We start from the raw sequence: 23,738 nt of genomic DNA on the forward strand, positions 1-23,738 counted from the left end.
TTCGAGTCTTAAACGAAGTTGTCAACGCAGTGGTTTTAAATTATTTTTTATCACCTCTGAACTGCTTGTGAAATTCTTCGACCGATGTGAAGATGCAGATAGCTGCGTGTTATTACATCACCAGCTATTTTTCGCATGTGTGAGCCATGTAATTTTTTTCAGCATTTTTCATGAGTAAAAACAGTGCCGTAATAAATAAAAGCTTACGGAGTGTTAAGAGAAAAGCCATGATTAAGAAGCTTGAATCTTGATAAACTTAGCAGTAACTTATCCACGAAAGGTCATTTCATCAGATAAGGCATTGTTTTTTTTTAACCTCTATATTTTCCGACACAAAACCTTATCAAGTTCACCAATACAGCCTTTGGATCAAGTTCACTACCTCCGCTTCGAAGCAGAACAAACAAAAGCTCTTCCTTACCAATATTTCATATGGAATAAAATTGCTTCGCGCTGTGTGTAATATGATTGAATCTGCTCAGCTGAAAACTCCATTTAATAACCAATCTACCCCCCCCCCCACTACTGAAGAGAAGAGGATGTTTACTTGACCCTTACTTGACTCATTTTTCCGCTTAATTATGCATCGCATCGCGGTGCGTCTGAGTGATTCATTATATTGAATTAATTCAGAGTGCTTTTAAAGTTCAACAACGAGGGAAAGGACCAACATACGAGCTGTACAGCTCATCACGGCGAACCGCTGTTGTGCCCCTGCCTAAGAACTACATGCCGTTTTTTTGGTTATTTTTTTGGGCTGGGTAATGTTGCCTCACCCTCAACCAACGATCACGGATCATGGTGGGCCTCGAACATCCGAACTTTCGATTGAGAGGCGGAGACGTAACCACTTCACCACTGCTCCTAAAACTGCTTGTATAAATGCGAAGCCCTGAATAATCCGACTGCCTTTTAAGATCCATCGGGCAGTGTTCGCTCAAGAAATACTGATGAATTTGTCTAAAAAAGAAAAGAAAAATCTTTTTAAAATCATCCCCACAGATGCCGTATATAATACAAATTGGCAGATTTTGCTCCTATTATTGTAGCGTTTTTGACAAATAGCTTGGAACAATAGCTTTCAACAAACTTGGAACGATTTCTTGGACGGATTAAACCCCGCCCGGAAGTTGTGTTGGAAATTATTCCGCCGCGCGCTGTGTAAAGTACAAAGTGATACGTTTCACCTATCGCAAAATATTACACAGAATAAGAAACATACCTCAATTGAGCTTAGGATAATTTGTTAGCCAGACGGATTAAATTTCCGCCTTCGCGTTAGAAGCAAGAAATCTGTCGCTCGATAATTATCGCAACGAGCACAATTATTCGGTCACTTTCTTCGAAAGTCGGAACAAAAAAAAAACTAGCGATTGCTGTGCAGGTAGCACATAAAATTTTTTTAACAAGCTTTTGTGAAAAGAAAACTATTTTCTTCAGTTTAATCTCAACGTGGGCTGCATTTTTGTGCGTCGTTTGCTAAACCATTTTTTAACGAAAAAATTTCTTTCAATTTTTTAATAGTTCTTCTTTAAAAGTGTTTAAGCAGCTCCTAGCGCTGAAGAAGCGCTAAGCTAAGCTTTAAAGAGAAGTTTTACACAGCTGGAAAATGAAAAATCGAGATTTCAAAAAAAATAGCTGTGTGGCTTTTAAATAATTGTATGAAAATAACAAAATAAGTATTTTTTCCTTACAATGAACCTTTATAACAAGCATTGTTCGCCACACTCTAGAAATATTATATTATAATATATCATATTATATTGTTATATTACTTTATTATATTTTGTATTATATTATTTTATTTTATATTGCTTTATATTATATTGTATTATATTATATAATATTATATTATATTATATTTTATTATTTTAAATACTTGCGTAGAGATTGCAAAAGTTAAATTTATATAATATGAACATGTAATCTTTTTTTCCATAGTCAATGAAAATGAAGCTTTTTTCCATAAGTGAAACTGCAAAAAAAAACTTGTTTCAAAACTTTTTGTTTTTGAAAAAGCCTAATAAACAAAAATTTCTATCATAAGAAAAGCCAGAGTGTAAATGACAGCTACTACGAGATAAACTAAATTCAGTGATATTAGCCAGGGATGTTGATGTTAACATTTTCATTCTGATTTTTATACTAAAAACATAACTTTTATATGCGGGTAGAAAAATTTAACGTTAAAAAATTCGGTTAGTGGTTGAGAAATTAATTCTTTTTAATATAAATTAGGTTTATTTTAGCGCATGAAAAATCTAAAAAATAATTGTATTTTAGAAAAGACTGGTTTGTGATTTTTTGGTTTTTTGTGTGAAAAACTCAATCTGGACTACGTTATAGACAGAGAAGATCAATTTTTCTATTCATTTTTTCAATTAAATTGTTTTTCTTAGCAAAGTAGCGAGTTTGTAATTAAAAAAGGAAAAAACTTTTACCGCAAAAATGTATCTTTTCAATGGAAAAAATGCATATCATACAATTTTCATAAATGAAATTGTATGATAAATATATTTTTGTTCGAAATTTTTTTGATGCCCAAGTTGCTCTCATGAAACCAAAACTCCCACTCATTTGTGTTGTTTCATTGTTAAACTATTCTAAAATCATTTTCAAAGAAAAATTTCGATTGAGAAAAAACTTATCACACCTATTTTTTATGATGTTTGTGTAATAAGCATTTTTTTATAGACTCCATATATCAAACTTTTTGATTAGTTGAAAATTGTTGATATGGACATCACCCCGGGTACTCAAAAAACCGAGTTGAAAAAAATTGGTGTCTTTTGACAAGAACTAGGTTGCAACCAATTTTATACAGATAATGTATCAAAAATTTTAAAAATGACATGCATTGATTTAAAATCAAAGTAGTTTTATCAAAAATTTAGCAAAAATATCACATTCAATCAGTTCTAAATTGACTTAACTCCATTTTGTTAGCTTTTTTTTGTTTCATTTTCATACGTATTGTGAATAACAATGAAATCAATTATATCAAATTTCATCCAATTTTTCGTTTTCTCATCTTAAACAGATTCCAGACACATTGTTTGTAGATTTTTTCGGATATTCAAGATTAGAGAAATTTGGAATTAAAATCATAAGGTATGCCTTTTCTTTTGACTTTCATGTTGATGCATTGCGTGAAAAAAACTCTGATATAACTAATCTGAAAAACTTTCTACACCAAAAATCAATTGTTCAAAAATAAATTTTTCAATTATTTTTCATTGGCCTAAAATAATTGCGCCTAAAACGTTTAAAAAGAAAACGACATTTATAGAATTATTTTTGAATAATTTTACCTTTCATACCGCGGAAGCTTTGAGACTTGAAAAACTCAAAAGGGATTACCTTCATCACAATAGTTTGCAGTAAAAAATCTTCTCGAATGAATCTTGCTTTCTGTGGCTCTTTAGAGTGCAAAAATTAGCTCAAGTTTTAAAACAAAAAAAAAGTTATTTTAAACCAAATTTGTTGCGATTTTGATGACCTTCAACGGGTTCCAAAAAACTGTGTTAATCGAGTTAAATCATATTTTTGGCAATAACAATAAGTTTTTTTCTTCCGTAAAAATCCATTTAATCCATTCTAAGTCGATTTAATTATCTAAAATGGCTTTTGTAAATCAATTCTCATGCAGAAATTTTTTTGTAGAAAAATCGGTTTAAATCGATTTCAATCTCGAGTTTGTAAGTGCAAACTACCAATTGACAATTTACTGAATTAGGTTTTTCACTGTTATTTAAATGCAAAGCGAAATTAACAAGCTCAGAAATTATTTCAAATGAACTGATGCAAGCTAAATGATTCACAAACTGCGTGTATTAACGCAGCCTTCCTTTTTTGTATTTGACACTGCATGAGCGAGCAGTTTTCATACATTGATTTATTTTTTAAAATGATATTTGCATGTTTTGTGACATATTACTTTTCGAAAAAATCAATATCAATCAGAACTTCTTCAAGAATTTTCACTGGCCTACCGACCATTCGAGTTTCTTTCTAGATAAGAACAGATACAGTGATTAAAAGTGCGGTTTAATAAAACGTATTGAATGGTAAATAGTTGATTAAAATTATTTAAACTGGTATCTCCTTAACAATCTCCTCGCCTCTAAACAAAACTGTTACTTTGCGCTAGAATTTACTATTGAGAATGCTAATTTTGTTGAGATTGTCGAAATTTTGACTGGTTAAAACTACTCAACAATCCCCACCCCTTTTCTTGAAAGGGGGAGGTTGTTAAGTTGATCGGAAATGTAAATTACACCAATTAAAGTGTCCAAATCCAATTCATTTTAGATCTTCCAAATTTTAGGGCCCTTTTGGATAGGAAAAAGCGGTGGTGAACAGTTTTGTCTGTAAGCCAAAGTTTCAAAAAAAGTTTGAGAAATTTTTTTTTGCTTTTCTATTACGGTTGATTGAGTTGTAGAATAATGATCAAAAGCGAATTAGCGAATTATTTTGGTACTATTTTGATACCGAAAAAATTATTTGGATGCCAAAATCGAGCTGAGTGAAATCTGATCCTCGTTTTTTTCTATTAATGGCTACTTGTAGCAGGTCTTGATTCTAGATCTCCTGCTCTTTGTTTCAACCTGCAGATCAGTATAGTTAGACAGAGGGATACTGAGTTTTTCTTGCCCTGACAACGCGTTTGCTTAACCGTCAGCAGTCAGCAGTAGCAGATTAAAAAGTCTGCAGCATTTTTCGCAGATCATTTTAGGTCTTTGTTTGGGGACATACTTTTTTCGCGATAAAGATTGTTCAACTTGTGATGCTTCTATTGCGGAAATTCTGCTTTCTGGCTCAAAGAGTACGAAATGAAGATGAAAAAATTGAAAATCAAAAAAGCCAGTCTGATACCATGTAACTGTGGGAAAAAATGAAACGAAAATTCGGTTTCGAATCTGTTAATACCTAATTTAAATCGCTTAAATTTTTCCTCATGTGTTTTCTTTAGTTTAAAAACAACACACAAAAAGTTAAATTGATCGTCAGGCATAAGGATGACAAAAACAAAACAGTATTTTTAGAATCGATCCAACTCTTGATGTTTTTTTCATTTAAATTCACCGTGGAAGACATTAGCCCAACCCAAAATTCCAGTTCCTGGATTTAATGCCAAACGTTTTTTTTCAAAAAAAAATTACAAGCATTTGTAGTCAAAAGAAAACAAAAACAGGGACCAAATTTCACACATGCGTCTCGGATCAGTACGAACAAAAAAAGATTCTGATGCGCTGCCCTTATTTCAGATATAAATTTACATTAACTTGGCAGAAGAGTGATTACTAGAAAGCTTCAAGACAGGATGGCTGAAAAGACAGCTCTCTAAAAATGGTCAGAAAAAAAGCAGCAGACCCCTTGAGCAAAATCTTTGAGCTAAAGCCAAGCCTTGTGACACTGAGAGGAGTTCTCTTGTTTTAAATATCTCTATTAGTGCATGATAGTGATCTTCGTATTATTGTTTTTTTTTGGTTTTTTGGCGTTTTTTTTTGAACGACTTTTCCTTGAATTGCGTTTGTCTTTAAAACTTAATAAGTTAAAAGTGTTTAAATTCATTGCTGTATAGAAGATAGTGCTTCTCTATTTTTTATCTTTGTTTTGATGTTGAAAATTTTAAAGTAGTTTTTGGCAGTTTTTTGTTGATCCCTCAGCTGAAAAGCGAAAGAACTTTGTTTTTGTATCCAACTTGATGCTCTATTTAGCTTCATTTGAGTAAACGAAAGTTTTTGAGTGTGTGTGTGTTTTGAGGAAGGGACTTAATTTTTTCTTTTTTGAAGTTTTATAACACTTCAAAAATCTAACAAAACTTAAGCAATGTCATATAACTCAAGCAAATCTAAAGCTTGACGAATATGCTAAATCGATTGACTACGCGCAATCAAAGAGTTCCGATTCGATGTTTCTGTGTTATATCAATATAAGCTATTTCAATAGAGATGAAAAGATTCTCCTAATAGAACCTTACAATTTACTCGACGTGATATTTAAACCGGTGCCCGCCCATTTAAAATTTTTGGAGTTATTATTTTAAATGTGTTTCACGTCTGAGGAATTAATGCCCTCAAAGTAGTCCAACTCAACTTTCTAAACGTTTTTTAGTGTCTCTTTTGTTTTTTTTCTATGTAGGCTTTCTCATTTTCATAAGAACTTACAAGTAGAGGTAGAACAAGGCCTAATGGTAACTCTTTTTTTTGTACTTTTGCTGATCCTTACGAATGAGCCGGTTGATTACCTGTTTACCTCAATTTACTGTATGGATGTTCACTTATTTCATTGATCCTTTTCAGCCTCAACAGCATGTTAAAAATGACTTTAAAATTCCATTTCTCAGATCAACATTTTGGCTAAAATTCAAATGTAATAAAATTCGGAATAAAAAACTTTAAGATGTTCCAATATCGGAAAATGAGGTTATTCGAAAATTTGACTTTAAAATAAATTTTTGAAAAAAAACAAAGAATGTATCTGAAACTTAAATCTTTTTTATAACCAATATGTTACTTCGGCGCCATTCTGATTGGATGGTTTTTTAAAATTTTTAAAACATTTAGACAGTATCATTGAAGTCAATATCAAAATCAACAATAAAGATGCCAAAGTAACAACTGAAAACACTGGTCTAGATCCGGATGAAACTATAGTACTATTTGATATGAAAAGTATATACGCTAAAAGTCTACTAAAGGAAGCAATTGAATAATCCATACAGATGCTGTACAGCCACGAGTCTCCGCCTGAAATTCAAAGATTCACAAAAAAATCATTTAGAAAATGGCGGCCATCAAAATAATTTTCAAGGTAATGATTCATGTTATAATTGAATACCTCGCGGTAATTCTTGAAAATCTATGGCTGAAGGAGTGAGAGTTTGCCTTGAAACAAGAAAAAGACGGGGGCGGGGGTACAGCCAGTGGATGATTTGAATGGTTTCCATTTATGTTGTAGAAGGAAATTAACATGTATATTGGAGGGGTTTGAATGCGAGGGATGTCAATACTGCAACCATGCTGATTGGGGAAATTTTTAATAACCGAGATAGTCTGGTGTTTTGAAGATTTTTTTAGACTGGTTGTACTTTAACTCCAGCAATGCAGACTTGTGGGAAATAGCGCTGATGTTGATTGAATAAACTATATATGGGTCGAACAATCAAACTCATTCGTTGAAAACAGAGGCAATGCAAAATATATTAGAACGAAGCATTTGGTTTTAAATACGCGCAAACGAGTGGACGCAGAAGCCAGGAGTTGTCACTGAAAATGTTTTTTGGGCCGCCAAGAATTTACTCTCTAAGTTACAGCTCACAGTTGAAAAACCTAATGAAAATGGTGACGTGGCTTTTTAAGACGTTACTATAAATGCAGATGGTAACAAGCAGGTTAGATGTGGATCCTACTAAAAAGTGACGGAAACAGGCAGGCTTCTAATTTTCAGAAGTTGCACACCACTGCAGAACAAAGGAAACAAAAGAGGGTACGGGACTCAGGGTTTTTAGGAGCACATCTACATGGAACTTAACCAAAAAGCAATGTTGATCAGTAGACAGCAATGGAAGAAAAAAATCCTTAATCAGAGGATGGATCATCCAAAATTGAATCGGGAAACCCAAGCTAAATTTTGGGACAGAACTAAAATCAATTTTGCCCTAAGCGTTGAGTAACACAAGAAAGTAGACACACCAGAGACACACAGGCAGGCATACACACATTGCAATCTAGCGAGTAAGCGACCGCTGCACAATTATGTTTGGAGATAATAGATCAGTCTAACAACGCAATGAAACTTTTCACATTGGAAGCAATCCACATAAAGAAACTGAGGCCAGGGATCAACACGCGATAAGAGTTCAGGAGTAGGGAGCTAACGCTTAGATTTTACTCCAAAAATAGTTTCAGTTTCGGCTTCGAAAATAGTTGTGAAGCTAACATATCAAAAAAAAATTGGAAAATGGAAAATTTAGATAAAAAGAATTATTAGGACAAAAAAATCTCAGAAATTCCAAAAAAGTAAAGTTCCGAAGTTCTTATCTAAAATTGCTTAAAGTTGATTGGTATGAATATTATATTTTTTGTTTGTAACATTTAATTGTCTTTAATGATGTTTCAACATCTGCATATCGATTAGTTACAAAAATTTTAACCTGAACACGGACATAGTTCCAAAAACGTTCGAATTTTCTTTCCAAAATTTCCTTACTTTGTAACTGAGCACGCGAGAAGAGAAGTTATTTAAGAGACTTTAAAAAATTCAAGTATATGTACACAGACTGAAGTTTCTGAGAAAATGTCTGAAAAACGATCTTATACTGTGCTAGGGTCCCCGAAAACGATTTTTTAGGACCAAGCTGTGCATAATTTTCAACTGAAGCTACTTAGGACTAAAACGTTTAGGGCAAATGAGGACAGGAAAAGGTAGGAAGAGATGTTAGTGAAAACCCGATCGCTGGTGCAAAAGGAAATCGACGAATAGTGGTGGGCATCCATTTTCGGCTTCATGACGCGTCAAGTTGAGACAAGCTTATAGACAACATTCAAACATAGAAAAAACTCAGAAACTCTGTAAAAAACTATCGAGGATAAGCGCAAGCCCCTGGATAGTGAGAGAAGTTTGTCAACTCAATCACCAAAGGATGTGAAGCCCCTAGGCTGATGGTGCAGTATAGAGGTAATCAAAGCCCTAAATTTGCAAGCAGATTACAAAATTTAACCAACCTTCAAGTGGACTTCACCACAAGAAAACTAGATTCCTGTTTACCATCACTGAAGTCAGCATTTTCTAATGACCTCAAGTCAAACGTGATTTTTAAACTTTAATTATATGAGTAATCTCTATTATAACACAGAACGAATTGTCTATGTTGGATTTTCAAATATAACCAATCTATTTTTTTAATTTACAAATGTATTGAAATTACATATAGTGGATGCACTTCCGCCTTTGTCGGACAAACTGTTCGACTTGTGACCACTAGAATTGAGGAACATAAGAACGCAGACTCCCTGGTAGGCCTCCACCCTCAGCAAGGCAGTTTTGAGGGAAATAGCGCAGATCTTAGTTGGGAAATTATAAATAGGTCAAACAATCAAACAAAATTGTTTACACTAGAGGCAATACATATCAGGAGAAAGAAACCCGGCTTGAGAACGCGCGATGAATTCAGGAGCAGGGAGTAAACACTGAAAACTTAGTCCTAAAATATTTTTGGTTTTTTTATTTAAAACGTAAATGACTCAGAAACTTTCAACTGAAATTGTAGCCCCTAAACATTTGTGGTTTTTTTTGTTCTAAATCGAAATTATGTCCCAGAATTTTCCCGACAAACTAGTTAAATTCCTTTTAATTAGTGTTGATGGCTAAGGTAGTCCTTAATCTAATTGGTTATTTTTTAGGTCAACTGTGATTGGCCAACTTCTTAACATGATGGTTGTGGTGCGTACCCACGGAGCCGCTTTCCCGGATAGCCGAAAAAAAAACTAAATACCTCCGGTTTTAATTAGATTAAAATAGAAAACTCTTCACTAAATTAAGACTCATTTTGATTGGATAAAAAATGCCTCAAAATTTTGCAGTCTGTTAGCTAACAAAATTCTAAACTTTTTTTTGAAATTGTATTGGCTAATTTTTTTAAATTCTAATTGAATTAATTATCAACAAAAGTCCGACTATTACAGGGATTCGACCCCCTCACCAACCAAAGAGTCCCTCTTTTGGTATCTTTTATGATATCCATTTTCGACCGACAAACCCTAAATTTTTCAAAATACGCTAATTCTTAAAGGGAGCACGCACTTAAAAACGCAATTTTTTTGGTCATAATTTTCTCAAAATCCCAAAAACGGCGTTTTGGCCTGTTTTTTTACACATTTGTCACCTATCCCCTTCGAGAAAATCCTTGAGCCGCCCCTGCAGTAACATTATATTCGATTATAGTTTCGGTTGAGGACCCTTAATTTGGGCCCTCAGTTTGGGGGCCCGCAATAGTTTTTTTTTTGTTTGCCGGGGGGCATGGAGGGTTAAATGTGGGTAGGGGAGGGGATAATTGGGAGGAGAGAAAGGGGGTACACCAAATAAAACAAAATGTTTTTAAGTAAGTTTGTAGGATCTCCTAACTATCCCCCCCCCCCCTCCCGGAGGCGGAGCACTAAGCAGAATGGTCTAGGAGCAGAATGGGTACAAGAGCAGAAAACAGAAAAGTTTTTCCTTTTATTAATTTATACCGTCGAATTGATAAAAACAATTATCAGAATCGTCAATAATACCAAGAAAATGAATAAATTATGCATGAATTGAATAATTTCACCAATTTTTATTAATGATTTTTAAAAATTTTATAAGAAAATCTCGATTCAATGACTCAAATTATGCATAAAATATTAGTTTCTTTGGTAATAATGTCTATTCTTAAACTTAACTTACCGATTAGATTATAAAAATTTAAGTTTTTCTGCTCTTGGACCTATTCTGCTTATTGACTGGCCACCACCCCCCCCCCACCCCCTATAAAACCTATTAACGAATCCCCCCCTCCCCGTATTAAGAAATGCGTAAGGGGGTAGGGGTAATTGTTAAGTAGATCCAAAATTTCGACTATCCGGAAACGATTTTTTTATTCGGCTATCCGGGAACCTATTTATTTTTCGGTTATCCGGAACGAATGTATTTTTCGGCTATCCGTGCATTCGGCTCCGTGGCACACCACCATGGTGGTTAGAACGAATTTTCGTAAATTGATGTTTAATAGTGATGTAGATGATTTTATTTTAAAAATCCTGGCGATGGACAAAGTTGCAAAATTTTTTGAAATTTCTTTTTCATCCAAAATTCAATTGGTGTCAAGTGTCTTAAAATATTTTTACGATCGAGCATCGTTTTGTAAAATTTGAGTTTTTCCAAAACCATTGATGCACTAATGTACCAAAAAGTTCGTGATTTACAGTTTGAATTCTTTTATCTCGTTTATCTAAATAAGTTAATGGCCTCTAGTTCACACAGCATATAACCAAGTAGCCCGAGGTATTGAGCTTGGTAGTCTTATACCAATTGATAATTTTTTTTATCATTTTAGTATTATAAACGACCGATTTCTTATTCTGGTTCCAAATAACTATTTTCAATTATTATTTGAAAAATTTTCATCAGTGGCAACTTATGGTAAAGTATCATGGAAAACTTTTGAGTTCATTTAAGAAAAGTTGTGTGCTTCGATCTGTGATGGTGTCCTTGAAAAGTTCTAATGTGTTCATTATTTCGCTTATCTCAAACTTTTTTTTATATGAATTTCACACTTGAATATCTGAAAACTATTTCTTTTAGCAATTGAAGTGTTTTTTTGTTCATTATTAAAATGGCAATTTAATCGTGATCTTATGAAGTATACAAAGTTAACAATGAGTTTTTTCTCATTTCAGATGTTGATCAACTTCAAACTTTTGGCTTCATCGGGCCGTCTTTGGATTGTATTGATGTCACTGATGACTGTTCTGACGGCTACGCATGCGTCATCTTGGGTGGTCATAACATCTGCAGTATTGATTGTTCCCGATTTGGTAAGTAAAACATGAAATTTGGCACTTTCTTCAACAGGGTAAAATTGGGTACTGTCGTGCTCTAAATGAAACGAGAGAAAAGAAACGCCCCATTATCTTCATATTATGGTTAATATTACCAATTCAGAAGTAGTGCAGTTCCAGCTGCTCTAATGAATATCTTTCTTTGCTATGATGAAAACGACGAATTGCTTCATATGCACCGGAACTAGAAATAAGTTGTAGAAAAAGCGATTATGTCTGTTCCGAAACTAGCCGAAAACGAATACTGAAATTAATAATTCCACGACTCATTGATTTTGTTAAGAAGCAAAATTTTTCTGAATTGTTGTGATCAACTTTTTGAATATATCTTCCCTGTTTAAATTCCGTGGTTTCAGATAAATGATCTAGAGACATATTAGCTATCCATTGATTTGAAAGAACAACTATAGTCCCAACCATCTCTAGCCCCTTTGTTCGGTTGAAGGCTTTATTTTTTAAATTTAATTCGGTGCTTTGAGATGTCCGATGAAATTCATAACAGAGGCATCGTCACTAGACATGCCCTTCACGTCTCGGCGTTCTCCATTGAACAAAGTCTGAAAAATAGTCTGCTTAGCCCATTCGCAAAAAATTAATATGTTACAATTTTTAACACAATGCAGCTTTTCCAACAGAGAAAGACACAATCATACCGTTTTTTGTTTTAAAACATTCAATCATTGCGCTGAGAAGCAATAACAACCCGCCTTGCTCAACAGAAAGCTGAAAAAAAGTACAAAAAAAGAATTTTAGCAATCGTATAAGTGCGAAGAGAAGAAGCCGAAATGCTAGTTTTCTTCCGACAAGCGCACAATTATAACGACAAGCTTAGAAATTAGAGAATATGCGCAAACGTGTCCTCAAAAACGATCAACATCGAGAAAGATGAAAGTGAAACGACTGTCAAGAAGCAGTAATGACAAATCAAGAACAAGGATAGTCGGTTACTGTGCACGTAGCACAATGTTCCGACCATATTCTTAGAAAAATACAAATGTTTATTTTTTCAAGTCAGTAGTTTTTTCGGCGTGGCGTGATAAAAGGAGCTGATTGAAAAACTAGAGATTAGACATATTCGACAGTCATAGTAAAAATAGGCACAATGAAAAACAGTTTTTGTAGAAAAACAACTAAAAAACGAAAAACAAAAATGTCAAAAATTGTTTCTATTTTGCATTTTTGAAATTTTAAGTTTGTGATTCCAAAAAGGCGCTAAAATACTCAAAAAAACTAACGTTACTTGTGTACAAATTAAGCTATTATCAGCTTTTAGTCATTGAAATAAGCTAATGAAAACCTGTTCGCTGTTGTTATTGTTAACCCCGAGGGGACGCGTCCGGATTGCTCATACTGAGTTTTTACATAAGCATAGCTTGTGTTATAGTATGAACTTTCTTTTTTTTCCAACCTAAGTCGCAAATATTGTTGCGACAAAATGTGTTCATTTTGAAAGTGTTCATTTTGATCCAGCTATTAAGTACCGCGAATGCTTAGGATATTAACACAGACTATTATATTACAAATAGCACTTTAGCTTCAAAGTATCATGGATCTGTAGCGTAGAGGTAGGGAAGGAGACCAGCAGCAAAATAAGAGGGTTCCAACCTGGGCAAGGTCCGATGTTTTTAATCATTTTTTTCGTATAACAGTTTAAATACGTCCGCGTTATAAATTGAGGCATGTTAGTTGGTAATTTTTTCCCCGTAATCTTAAATTGATCTGAACAAAGCCTTGTAGGTAACCAGTCAGGTCTCTTTTGATAGACCCCAATTTGCCCAGATAAGGCCTTCAAGATTGCTATCCTGCGCGAAGCTTGTGCTGACATTCGCTTACAGTGCTCTGCGGAATTAAGGGATTGGTCAACGAATACACCAAGTTTTTTGGGGTGCTTCTCGAAGAGTAGGGGTGTACTGTCCATTTTTACTAGGGGGGTCGGCATTGAATTCCTTATCAGTTAGGTGAAAAGGCTGACAGAGCCTTTTGATCAAGGAAATTCAAGATATCTGGACGTAAAAATTTGGTGTGATTTGGTTAAGTAGTTTCATAGGGTAGATGAGGCCTTTCGATTGTTTGACTGCTCAAAGTGGTGGAAATCGTCTGCGTATGATAGTAGTTTAACCTCAGGGGGGAGATAATGGCGCTTCATAAATAGTAAAACAGAATAATGTTGGTGATAGGACTGAGCCTTGTGTGACACCTGTATGTACAATCATTGATGTAGATAGGGTGCCGAAAAAGTGTTTTCGCTTGGCGACCACTCATATAATTTGATAACCACCTGGGGAAGCTACCCGGCATATTTTGCTAGATGTTTAGTTGAGGTTGAGTGGATTAGCGATTCTAGAACTTTAACAGCTCGGCTTAAAATTAAGACCGGGCAGTAGGACTTTGAGAATTTAAGATCTTTGTTAGGTTTCGGGAAGAGTACATCTTTTGAATTCTTCCATATTAGGGGGATGATGTTAAGAGACAAAGCGATTCAAAATGTTTGTTGAAAAGCTAAATGCTAGCGCGCCAAAATATTTTAGATGAACCGTGCAGAAACGGTCTGGTCCTAAGGCTTCCGACGGTTTCATCAGTCTAATACAGTTTTCCACTTTGAGTGGTGTAAAGCTTAATGAATCAGCTCAGCTAAATTTGAGATTTTTTTTGTTTTTCTTTATGCTTTGTTGCTTTTATGTCTTTTCAGCGTAGTTTTTTGTTTATTAAAAGCATTCGTAATGTCTATGCCTTTAAAATCTTTCTCTCATTAAAGTTGATAGGTTGGGTTTGTACTACAGAATTTTGACTTAGAGCCATTCAACGATCTGACCGGTTTTCACATTTACTAGACGACGTGCGATGAATTTTAGCCTGGAGAAACTCACGCCTTTTTTGGCCGTTTTGAACATGACTTCTGTTTGAATCGTTTAAAAGTAGATCGGAAGGATCTAAAATTCGGATACTTTCTTTTTGTTGGGCTAGTTTCTTTGCTTCGTCATTTAGTGCAGGGACAAGGAAACGATGACGGCCTGCAGGAATGTAGTGACGGGCTGCAGAAAGGATTTAATCACGAAAATCCACTCTGGGCAATTTACATCTAGCTGCATAGGTTTTTTTTGCAGTATCTTTGATTTCTTTGATTATCTTCCATTTCGTTTTTAAAACTTTTCCAGTCCGCTCTATTAAAATGAGGCGCAAAAAGGATATCCTCGGTAATGGGAAGATTCATGAAAGTTGGTAGGTGGTCTGAGCCCCGTTTAAAAGTTGTTTGCCATGCAAGTTTAACTAAGAAAGATGTGAGTGATAAGTCAGATGATGATGCTGATGATTTTTTATCATATGACAGTCTAGTTTGATGGTGATCTTTTAATGGGGTGAAAGAGGGCTGAATGTTTTTGGCACCTAGGTTTGCCCGGCGTCGGTTCTCTGGTATATTAGAGGACCGAAGTGGGTAGTGCGCGTTTGCATTGCCTAATGCAATGCTATTCTCTTCTGAGAGGAGAGTTGATATTCAAGCTTTGTAGTCCTTAGGACAGCTGCTGTGGTGAGGGATATAGAAGCTCATGACCCGGAGATTTTGAATGTTGGCCTTTATGTTAACGCTTTGCGCCTCCAGAGTTCCGCCTTCCACTTTTTCTTGTTCATCGTACAGAAGAGGGTTGTGAATTGCGGTGAGAAGGCCACCTCCCTCTCGCGGTCGGTCTTTACTTAGTAATGTGTAGTTAGGCCATAACGAGGGAGTGCAGTTTTTGGAATTCAATTTGGTTTCTCGAAAAATCACAATGTGGATGTGGCACTTACACAGCAAAGCTGCTATTTCAGGTGCTTTCCCAGATATGCCATTACAGTTTAACTACAATATTCCAGGACTTAGTTGACAGTGAGAGTGGAATTGCTTGGTTACTGGGCGGTTTGCCGCAGATAGTTAAAATTTTATTAGTGCGTGAGATTAAGGGGGTGTTAGTTGCTGGTGGAAGTGTATTTGAAGGGTGATAGAGATTGGTCGAGGGATTGTTGTAGAATTTGTTACCGGTGTTGACAAAATATAATCAGCTGTGCAGGTGATAGTGAAAACCTCTTGTGTTGTTTCAGTGTGGTTATACCACTGCATTTAAATTGAATTCATCCACTAACGTGGCACCTTACGCTTGCTTGGAAACGGAGGATTTTGAGATTAAATGGGGAGCAGGTTTCACATCCGTGTTTGGGGTTTATGCCGGCGCGAAGGGGAAGTATTAGGGTTAATAGACGTAGCAATCCGGCCGTTTTGGGAAGCTCCATAAACCCAGTCCGAGTATGATTTTGCGCTCCCCTGTATGATTTTGCGCTTACCGAATAAAAAGAGAGAGGATGATATAACTGTACAAAATATGTTGAGTTTTCTAAGAAAGAAGTGTCAAACGAAATATACTTAAAAAGGAAAAAAGTAATATTGGAAAAAGTGGACTTGAACACCAGGAAGAGTTTATTCGCAATCAGAGCTCCAAACGGCTAGAGCTAATTGACACATGTTACAGTTCATAGCAAGACAACCGCCGGCTTTAAATGGAGACCTAGCACACACCGGAGAATTTTTGTAGATTGAATATCATTTTTTGCCGTTTTCTTTTTATTGAAAAAAGCTGTAGTGTGCATGTTTTTGCAGACTGTCTAAAAGTTTTAGACGCAAGAAGGAAAAAATTAAAAATCTGCAAATCGTGCGCTCTATAGAATTATTTTGAGTTTTTTGAATCGCTTGAAAGTTTTATTTTTAGTTGACTTTTTATTTGAAGCTGGTTGGTTTTAGTTTAATTCGACGTGACAAAAAACGTGAACAAGTTTTATTTATGGCATTCTCGCTTCACTGCTGACGAAAGAGGCTTTTAAATGTTTCGCAAATAAGTTGTAAAAGCTCTCAGTACAAAAACATTTTGTTTTCAAGTCATAAAAATCTTTCTTGAATATTACAGGTGCTCCTTGTGAATCCAATGCAGACTCATGTGAGCTTCTGTTTTGTGGTTCTAATGGTCGCTGCGAGCAACAATCAGAAGAGCCTCGAAATTACAGTTCCTGTGTTTGTGAAAACGGATATGGAGGTGAATTCTGTGATATCAGGGCACCCGGCTGCCAAAACGGAGAGATCGGCTATTGTAAGTGCACTGGTGCGAACTCTGGTGCAAAAAAAATCTGAATTGTTTTTTCAAATTTTGATAATGAGTTTTTGGTATATCAGAAGGGATTTATAACATTGTTTGTATGTTTGAAGGATAGATACATACAATGTTAAATATTAAAGCGATCTAAAAGGATTTTAAATCCAAGGGATAGAGCAAAAAACCTAATTTCGAATCAAAAATATTACATTTAATTAGGTTTTAATTTTGCCTACTAGCTTTTTCCAGTTTCTTGTATAGAGTTTGAGTTGATTTTTCACATGGTTTTAAATGACGTATTTATAAATATACTTCAATGATATCTCACACGAAGCTTGTTTCTGCAGATGTGGTGGCGACGGAACGAGTGGATGACAAGTGCTACTGGCAGTCAAAGTGTAGCTCTAACCCTTGCTACAACCGTGGAATCTGCTCAGATAAACTCAACACAGTCCTAGGCTACGAATGCTCTTGTCCTCCAGGTAAATAATCATCCAGCACTGCTATATATTTGGTAGTCTAGAAATTGTTAAAACAACCACTTGTTTGCGACAAGCTTTGGTGAAATCTCTAACCTTGTTCGGTGACATTTTTTCTGCAGTTTGGAGTTTTAAAGTCATTTTGAAACGGAAACTCAAACAGGGGAACTAGAAAAGAGCGGTTTTTGTATGGTAAACATTTGTCCCTTTTCCTCGTCAAAATGCGATTGTACCATACGGTTAAATGCTTTCTTCCAAGAAAGGAAACACATATGCTTCTTTATTTTCTTAGAATGATTTACTGAACAATTTACTTAGTAATCAATTGAGGAGGATTTATTATAATGCAGTGGCATTTGATAGAAAAAAAACACATGAAATTTTAACATCAAATGATGCAATTCACCAAAATAAAAATCATCCAAGCACTCTTTAGCCTCATGAAAGCTGATTTTGTTCATACACACGAGCAACTCGTTTGCGGCTCTAAGCAGTTCATCACATCAGATTTTTTGTTTCCATTCATTTCGTCCATTCTTAGCTGACATGAGATTGATTTGAGGTTCGCGTGCTTCAATTGTCACAACTGAGACAACAGATTTTCTAAGAGTTATGAGCATAGTGAGTACTCTTATATAGGTCTTGGTAATTTTTTTTTGTTTTTTTTTTAAATTTGTTCACGCTCAGTTTTAATTTTTCGCGGTATGACTTGTGATTTCTTTTTATGTTCAGTGCATTTCCAGTGTTAAAAAGAAGGAAAACTCCACTATCGAACAGCAAAAGTGTAAAGGTCACGATAAACGTGATCAACTTTAAGTTTCCAAAGTGGATTTTAATTTTAAGATTTTCCAGCCAAATAAAAGATTAACCGTTTGTTCCAGTTTTCTCAAAATGGGGTAATTTTAGCAAAAAAAAAGTGTCCATCATAAATTGTTCTAAGAATTCAAAGAGCATTAAGGCCATCTATTTTTTTTCTTCGAAATTCAAAAGTTGAAGGTTTTTGAAAAAACAAGTCAGTTTTTTTTTCAGTTTGCTTCTGTTCATTACTCTTTTCCAACTGTCAGTTGGCTATGTTTGATGATTTTCCCGTGCAACAAGAGGTCAATTCGTTGCAACAAAAACAATTTAGTAGAAGCTTTTTGTGCAACAAGGAATTATCATAACAATCCTCATTACCAGTAATCCATTTCGTAACTCACCGCTGAAAACTACACATTTTGTAAACAATATATTGGCGGACACCAAGCAGCAGAGTGATTTAACAATATTGGTGGAATTGATTATTTCTCCAATTTTTCGCCAAGACTTCGTAAAGCCTTGTGCAATGTATTGTTTCATGAATTTTTAAAAGTAGCAATAGCACTTAGGGGCAATAACACCGATGTCTTTGATAAAATTGGCTAATTCAAGTGACAATATATCAATGGAAAAATCGTGGGAATTGTTGCCGAAACGTAAAAGTTTAGCTTTTGATGGATAAAAAAAAGGTTGTTGAAAATCGCCGTTGTGATTGGCTATTCATATTTAATTGATTTGATTCGAGATCCGATTGGGAAATAGCTTTTATGTCATTACAATACAAAGAATTGGGCGTTGAAAGTTAATTTATATAAAAAATTAAAAAACGAAGGACCCGGACCGGAACACTGCTTTTTGAGACTCCGGAAGTTGTGAATACTGAATTATAAAGATTGATTTATTTTTCAACTATGTCTACTCTCATTTAGCCAATCAGCAGTTAATAGCATACAGTCTTTGTCGAACTCAGAGTTTCGAAATTCAGCTTTTTTTTGTAAATAATTGAATCTTAATTTGTTTATATAATCTTAATTTAGTTAAGTAGCGGTTATCTTTAACCAATGTCCTTTTTTTGGATATAGCAACCAGGTTTGCTTATCTTCAATTTTTATCTCTTATTGAAATAGGGTTGATAGCATGATAAATATGAATGAACTAATGGCTTTCTTACACAGGTTTCAGTGGCCTCAATTGCGAAGTAAACATTGATGACTGCGAAGCTGAAGACGCTTGTTTCAACGACGCAGTTTGTCTCGACCTGGAAGAAGATCACGCATGTCTGTGCAAAACAGGTAAACATTTGAAATAAAAAAACAACAAGCAGGCGTTCTATATACACCTTGGGTATACAATTCGTGCAAGCGACCATTATACCATTAGATTGAACTGATTCAAGCGGACCATACATGACACACGATTACTACTTGCTACCAGCATTGATACAAATTGTCAACTGTTACGAATTGTTGCCCAACTCTGTATTACATTTCAACTGAGCTGATATTGTCGCGATCAACGTTTTTTTTTTGGGTTATTTATCTGCCATTAAAACCGTATAATACCAAAAAAACGTGCCAATCATCTAGTAGGTTTGAAGGTATCTGATTGCTTATAAAGGATGTCTTAAAGTTGAACATGGAATATTTGACTATGGAGTTCAACGCTACTGGTAGCGGACATAGAGTTTTACTGATTAAAACCGTGGGTAACCCAGTTAGCCAAGTTGCGAAAAGAGAGAATGCTCAATTTACATGCGTGTTGATATGGCGTACTATTTACATTGAGATCGCTGCGTGATTTCAAGTTTTTTGAATTACGTATTGGCTCAAACGAAGCAGTTGGGTATTGAAACTAGTTTATAATTTCAGCAGTTTACGGTATAAAAAACTGATTTCGGAACAAGTATGATAGTTGGGTCCCTAAATCCTAAGTCCTTGAAGGAAACTTTTAAGGCTTGAAATTTTCTTCGGGGACGGTGAGCATTTGCTTAATTGTGTTCATTAAGTTTTCTAATATTTTCTAATATTTTACGTCGCCTTGTTAAGAGTCGATGAATGTAGTGAAGACATTTGTATAGGTCGTGATGATTTTTTCATGAGTTAATTTAATCTAAAAAATGTCAATTATAAATTGTTTTTGAAATTAAGGCCATTCAGTTTTTCCTTGGAAGTTCGAAAGTTGAAGTTTTTTTAAAAAACAAGTCCTGTTTTCCGTTTTCTTGCGTTCATTTACTCTTTTCCAACTGCCTGTTAGCTTTGTGTGCATAGTAAATTTCATTGCAGTTTCCTCGAGATTTTGAACTGCATAAGTTAAAACCGCTGAACTATAAGGCGCAGCTGTCAGTTTTCTCGATGCATGAAAATAAGTGGGTGATATATAATACAATTGGTGGCAGCTTTAAATTGAGTATCTGAATCGCTTTTTATTATATTTCGTACACTATGTGTCATTTATTTCAGTCAAAAATTTTTTGGTAAAAGAAGAGTAAAATTAAATTTTCGGATAAAATTTCATCTGGCAGAATTGTGTTATAAAAATTATCTTAGTAGCATCTAAATTTGACTGAAAATGAATTGACTATATTATGCATTGTAGTTGCTCAAGTAGTTCTCACAATTGCCACCTATGGTAATATATCATCAATAAGTGTTACCAGTGGTATAGACTTTCGTTTGTCTGCTTAGTTTTTGTCGGCTTCATTTTCAAAACATGGGCATTTTCTGATTTAAACCTTTTTCTGCTATAATTGACGTTCGTCCTGACATTTTGGCAATTTAAAAAATCGGATTTTGAATCAATTCTTTTTATTATTTTCGATTAAATGGTTATAAGAAGCCTATCTACGTATTTTGTGCTGTTTGAGGAGCAAAAGTTGATTCTGATGTTAAAAAATAGTAAAAATAGTTTTTGGTGTGAAAACTTAACGTTAATCGGAAGATGCAGAAATCTTATTTAATGCTGGTGTTGTGGTTCTCGCCTGTTTTTCTGAAATTGAATTTTCTTTTTCAAAAAACTTTCAATTTTCAACTACATATTTTTTTACTTAGGTTTTCCTCTTCATAGTTTTATTTTCTGTTCCTTGTCTGGCCTCTGTGTAAATTAATTCACCCTTTAAAAATAGGGTATCTGGAAAATAGGCCAGCTTTTTCACGTAAGCATGCGGGTCGAAACATCCTCTGCTACTTGTTCAGGAACCGGCTATCCTTGTGTTTGTTTGTAATCACCTCTTCAAATTTAATATCAAGAAATGAAATTTGGCTTTAGATGTTGTTTTAGGAGTCCATGAACGTAGTTTAGACTCATATCGGTCGTGACGATTGTTTTCATTTCAGCGACCGGGTATTCTTGTTGAAAGTTTGAAAAAAATTGAAGAATATTGTGTTTAATTGCGAAGATGGGTTGGTGATGTGGCGCCAAAGCGCGAATGACCTAGTTTCGAAAAGGATTTAATTTCCCAATAGAATTTATAAAAGTACCTATGCATCCAGTTTTCTTAAAATGAATTAGTTTGTATCAAGTAAGTGTTAATCCTAAAAGATGCTATAAATTTGAAAAGGTTTAAGATGAAATTTGAATTTCTTTAAAAAGTTAGTTGTTGAAGTTTAAATATGATTTTCAGTCTCCTTGTCCTCGGCGCTTTTCCCACTTGGCTATGTTTGTTTATTTCATTTTTAAATTTGGATTTTTTTTCGTTTTTGATTAATTTAGTCTCGAAACTTGCGTATACAATTGTTTTTGTTTTTGATAAATTAAGTCCCAAAACTTGCCTATACGGTGGTTTTGTTTTCTTAACTCAAATCCTAATTTCCGAAAAGTAAATAGAAGCTGTTCTCTTTGTTAGTGTTATAAAGTGGTTTTTGTTTGAAGAATTAGAAGTTTTAAATACTTTTAATCCAGGTTCCTGGATATAAATAAACTTCAAGGAAATGAGTCACTGTTATTTTCAGCTCCTTTCAGTCGCAATTCATATTACCAAAAAAAAAACTAAGTGCGGAGAAATTATTTTTTCAAGTTTTGCTTTTTTCTGACAAATTAGCGTAGGGCGAGAGTATCAGAAACCTGAGAGACTAAAGAACTAGTTAATTAAAGGATTTTACTTAAGTGTGAAAGTAATCATTATCTTTCATTTAGTTCGTGATGGTTTTTTTCAGGAAGTCATAAAACTTGTTCACGCTCAAATGCGATTATTTTTACGGTTTGACCGTTGTTTTCTTATTAAGGTAAATCAACTATCAAACAATAGTAGTGTAAATGTCAAAAATTTGAATGGAGTTTAATTTTCTGAATTCTCTGCAGAATAAAAAATATTACCCTTTTTTAGGTTTCTTTGAATGTAATAGAGTTAAGAAAAAGGTGCCTTTAATGTAAATTAAAGAGCTTTAACGCCTCAAAGAGCTTTAATGTGATTTATTTTTTGGACATGGGGAAGGTGAAAAATGTTCAAAAATTTTATTCTTTTCCTTGGTCGTAACACTTTTCCAAATATCTGTTGGTTATGTTTTAACATATTTTCACCTCTCCTTTTTGCAGTTTTTTAAAATTTAAATCTATAGATCCATTTTTCGATGTTTTAACGTATCGAAACATACAATTTCAAGTCAATAGTGCGGTAAAGAGATAGATTGTTTTTTTAATCAATAGATTGTTTTTTTAATAGAAAGTAGAGTTTTCGTCTTATTTCCCCAAGAGCATTATGAAGTTCAAAATTTCCTGCGTCCAAGAAACTTTCGCACTAATTGGGTTTCATTGGGTTCCATTGTTGAAAAAGTGAAAAATAATGACCTCGTTAAAATCTTTTTTTTTGAGAAAGCACCACTACTAAATTACTGGGTATTCCCTGTAAGGTTGAGTTGTTCGTAGAATCAATGAAGATTCTGTTTAAATCAAAATCACGTTTTTAAACTCACGCTTGGTTAAATGGATCTGTCCAACAGAAGCTTTGCTGCTTGACCAACGCGTACTAACGCATTGTTTTTGTTTCTCTTTTTGGCTGTGATTTATAACACAGTGTTTAATTATTTAATTGGCAAATGAGCGCTGTAAATGAGAAAATTACAAGAGCTAGTTATATTTTTATTTTATTTTTGATGGCTCTACAATTCAATTACAAGTACACCTGTAAGATTGTTAAAACTTCTCGAGTTTTATTGATGAGTTGAATCTCAACGCGCCAATTACTTGATTTGGTCGCATTTTTATTGTGTGGTATAATCCTTCTTCCAAATCAAAACTTACAATAAGATGAATGTAATTCAAGCGATCGTAAAAATGAAGTGACAAAAAGTTTTGGCTGTTTATCGACTTGAAGCATTCTCAAATGAGCTCTACCATATCTAAACACGGTCAAATTAAGAATTTTTAACTTTTTCAAAAAGATAAACTGCGTTGTGTGTTTAGACTGCACCTTTTAGTATTTAATTACTCTAGAAGGCTCGTTATGTAATAAATTTTTCGCCAAATCCTTTCAATAAAACGATTATTCAAACCGCTGGCTGCGTTATATTCTCTCTTGATACATTTTTCTTCATTCGAAGCCTCAAGCGGAAAAATCCGCTGAAAATGAAGACACGCAATAACATTATTATTTTGCAGCTTATTATGGCAGTTTATGTTAAAATTGGTGAGTCATTTAAAAAAATATTTTATTGGTAATGACCGCTTCGGAAAAAATCGTTGTCTCCTCTCACTACCTAAGTTTTTGGACGATTCGAATTTGGTATCATTCAACAAATATCGTTTTGAAGCCAAAAATAGACAGT

General features: G+C 34.4%; 1 protein-coding gene across 3 annotated transcripts in view; it reads left to right on the forward strand.

Moving 5' to 3' along the window:
• The window catches only part of LOC134847794 (protein crumbs-like), a 69,895-nt gene that overhangs the window by 10,497 nt on the left and 35,660 nt on the right, over window positions 1-23,738 (forward strand). For 2 of the 3 annotated variants that reach the window (XM_063865010.1, XM_063865011.1), the window contains exons 3-6: window positions 11,427-11,564; window positions 16,520-16,699; window positions 17,050-17,184; window positions 19,155-19,271. In XM_063865010.1, coding sequence (XP_063721080.1) covers window positions 11,427-11,564; window positions 16,520-16,699; window positions 17,050-17,184; window positions 19,155-19,271 — 570 coding nt within the window. Of the gene's footprint in view, window positions 1-11,426; window positions 11,565-16,519; window positions 16,700-17,049; window positions 17,185-19,154; window positions 19,272-23,232; window positions 23,600-23,738 lie in introns of those variants that run through there. The other variant, XM_063865012.1, reaches the window with a different exon arrangement.

Source organism: Symsagittifera roscoffensis, chromosome 6 (assembly GCF_963678635.1).
Source record: "Symsagittifera roscoffensis chromosome 6, txSymRosc1.1, whole genome shotgun sequence".
Taxonomy (NCBI): Eukaryota; Metazoa; Xenacoelomorpha; order Acoela; family Convolutidae; genus Symsagittifera; species Symsagittifera roscoffensis.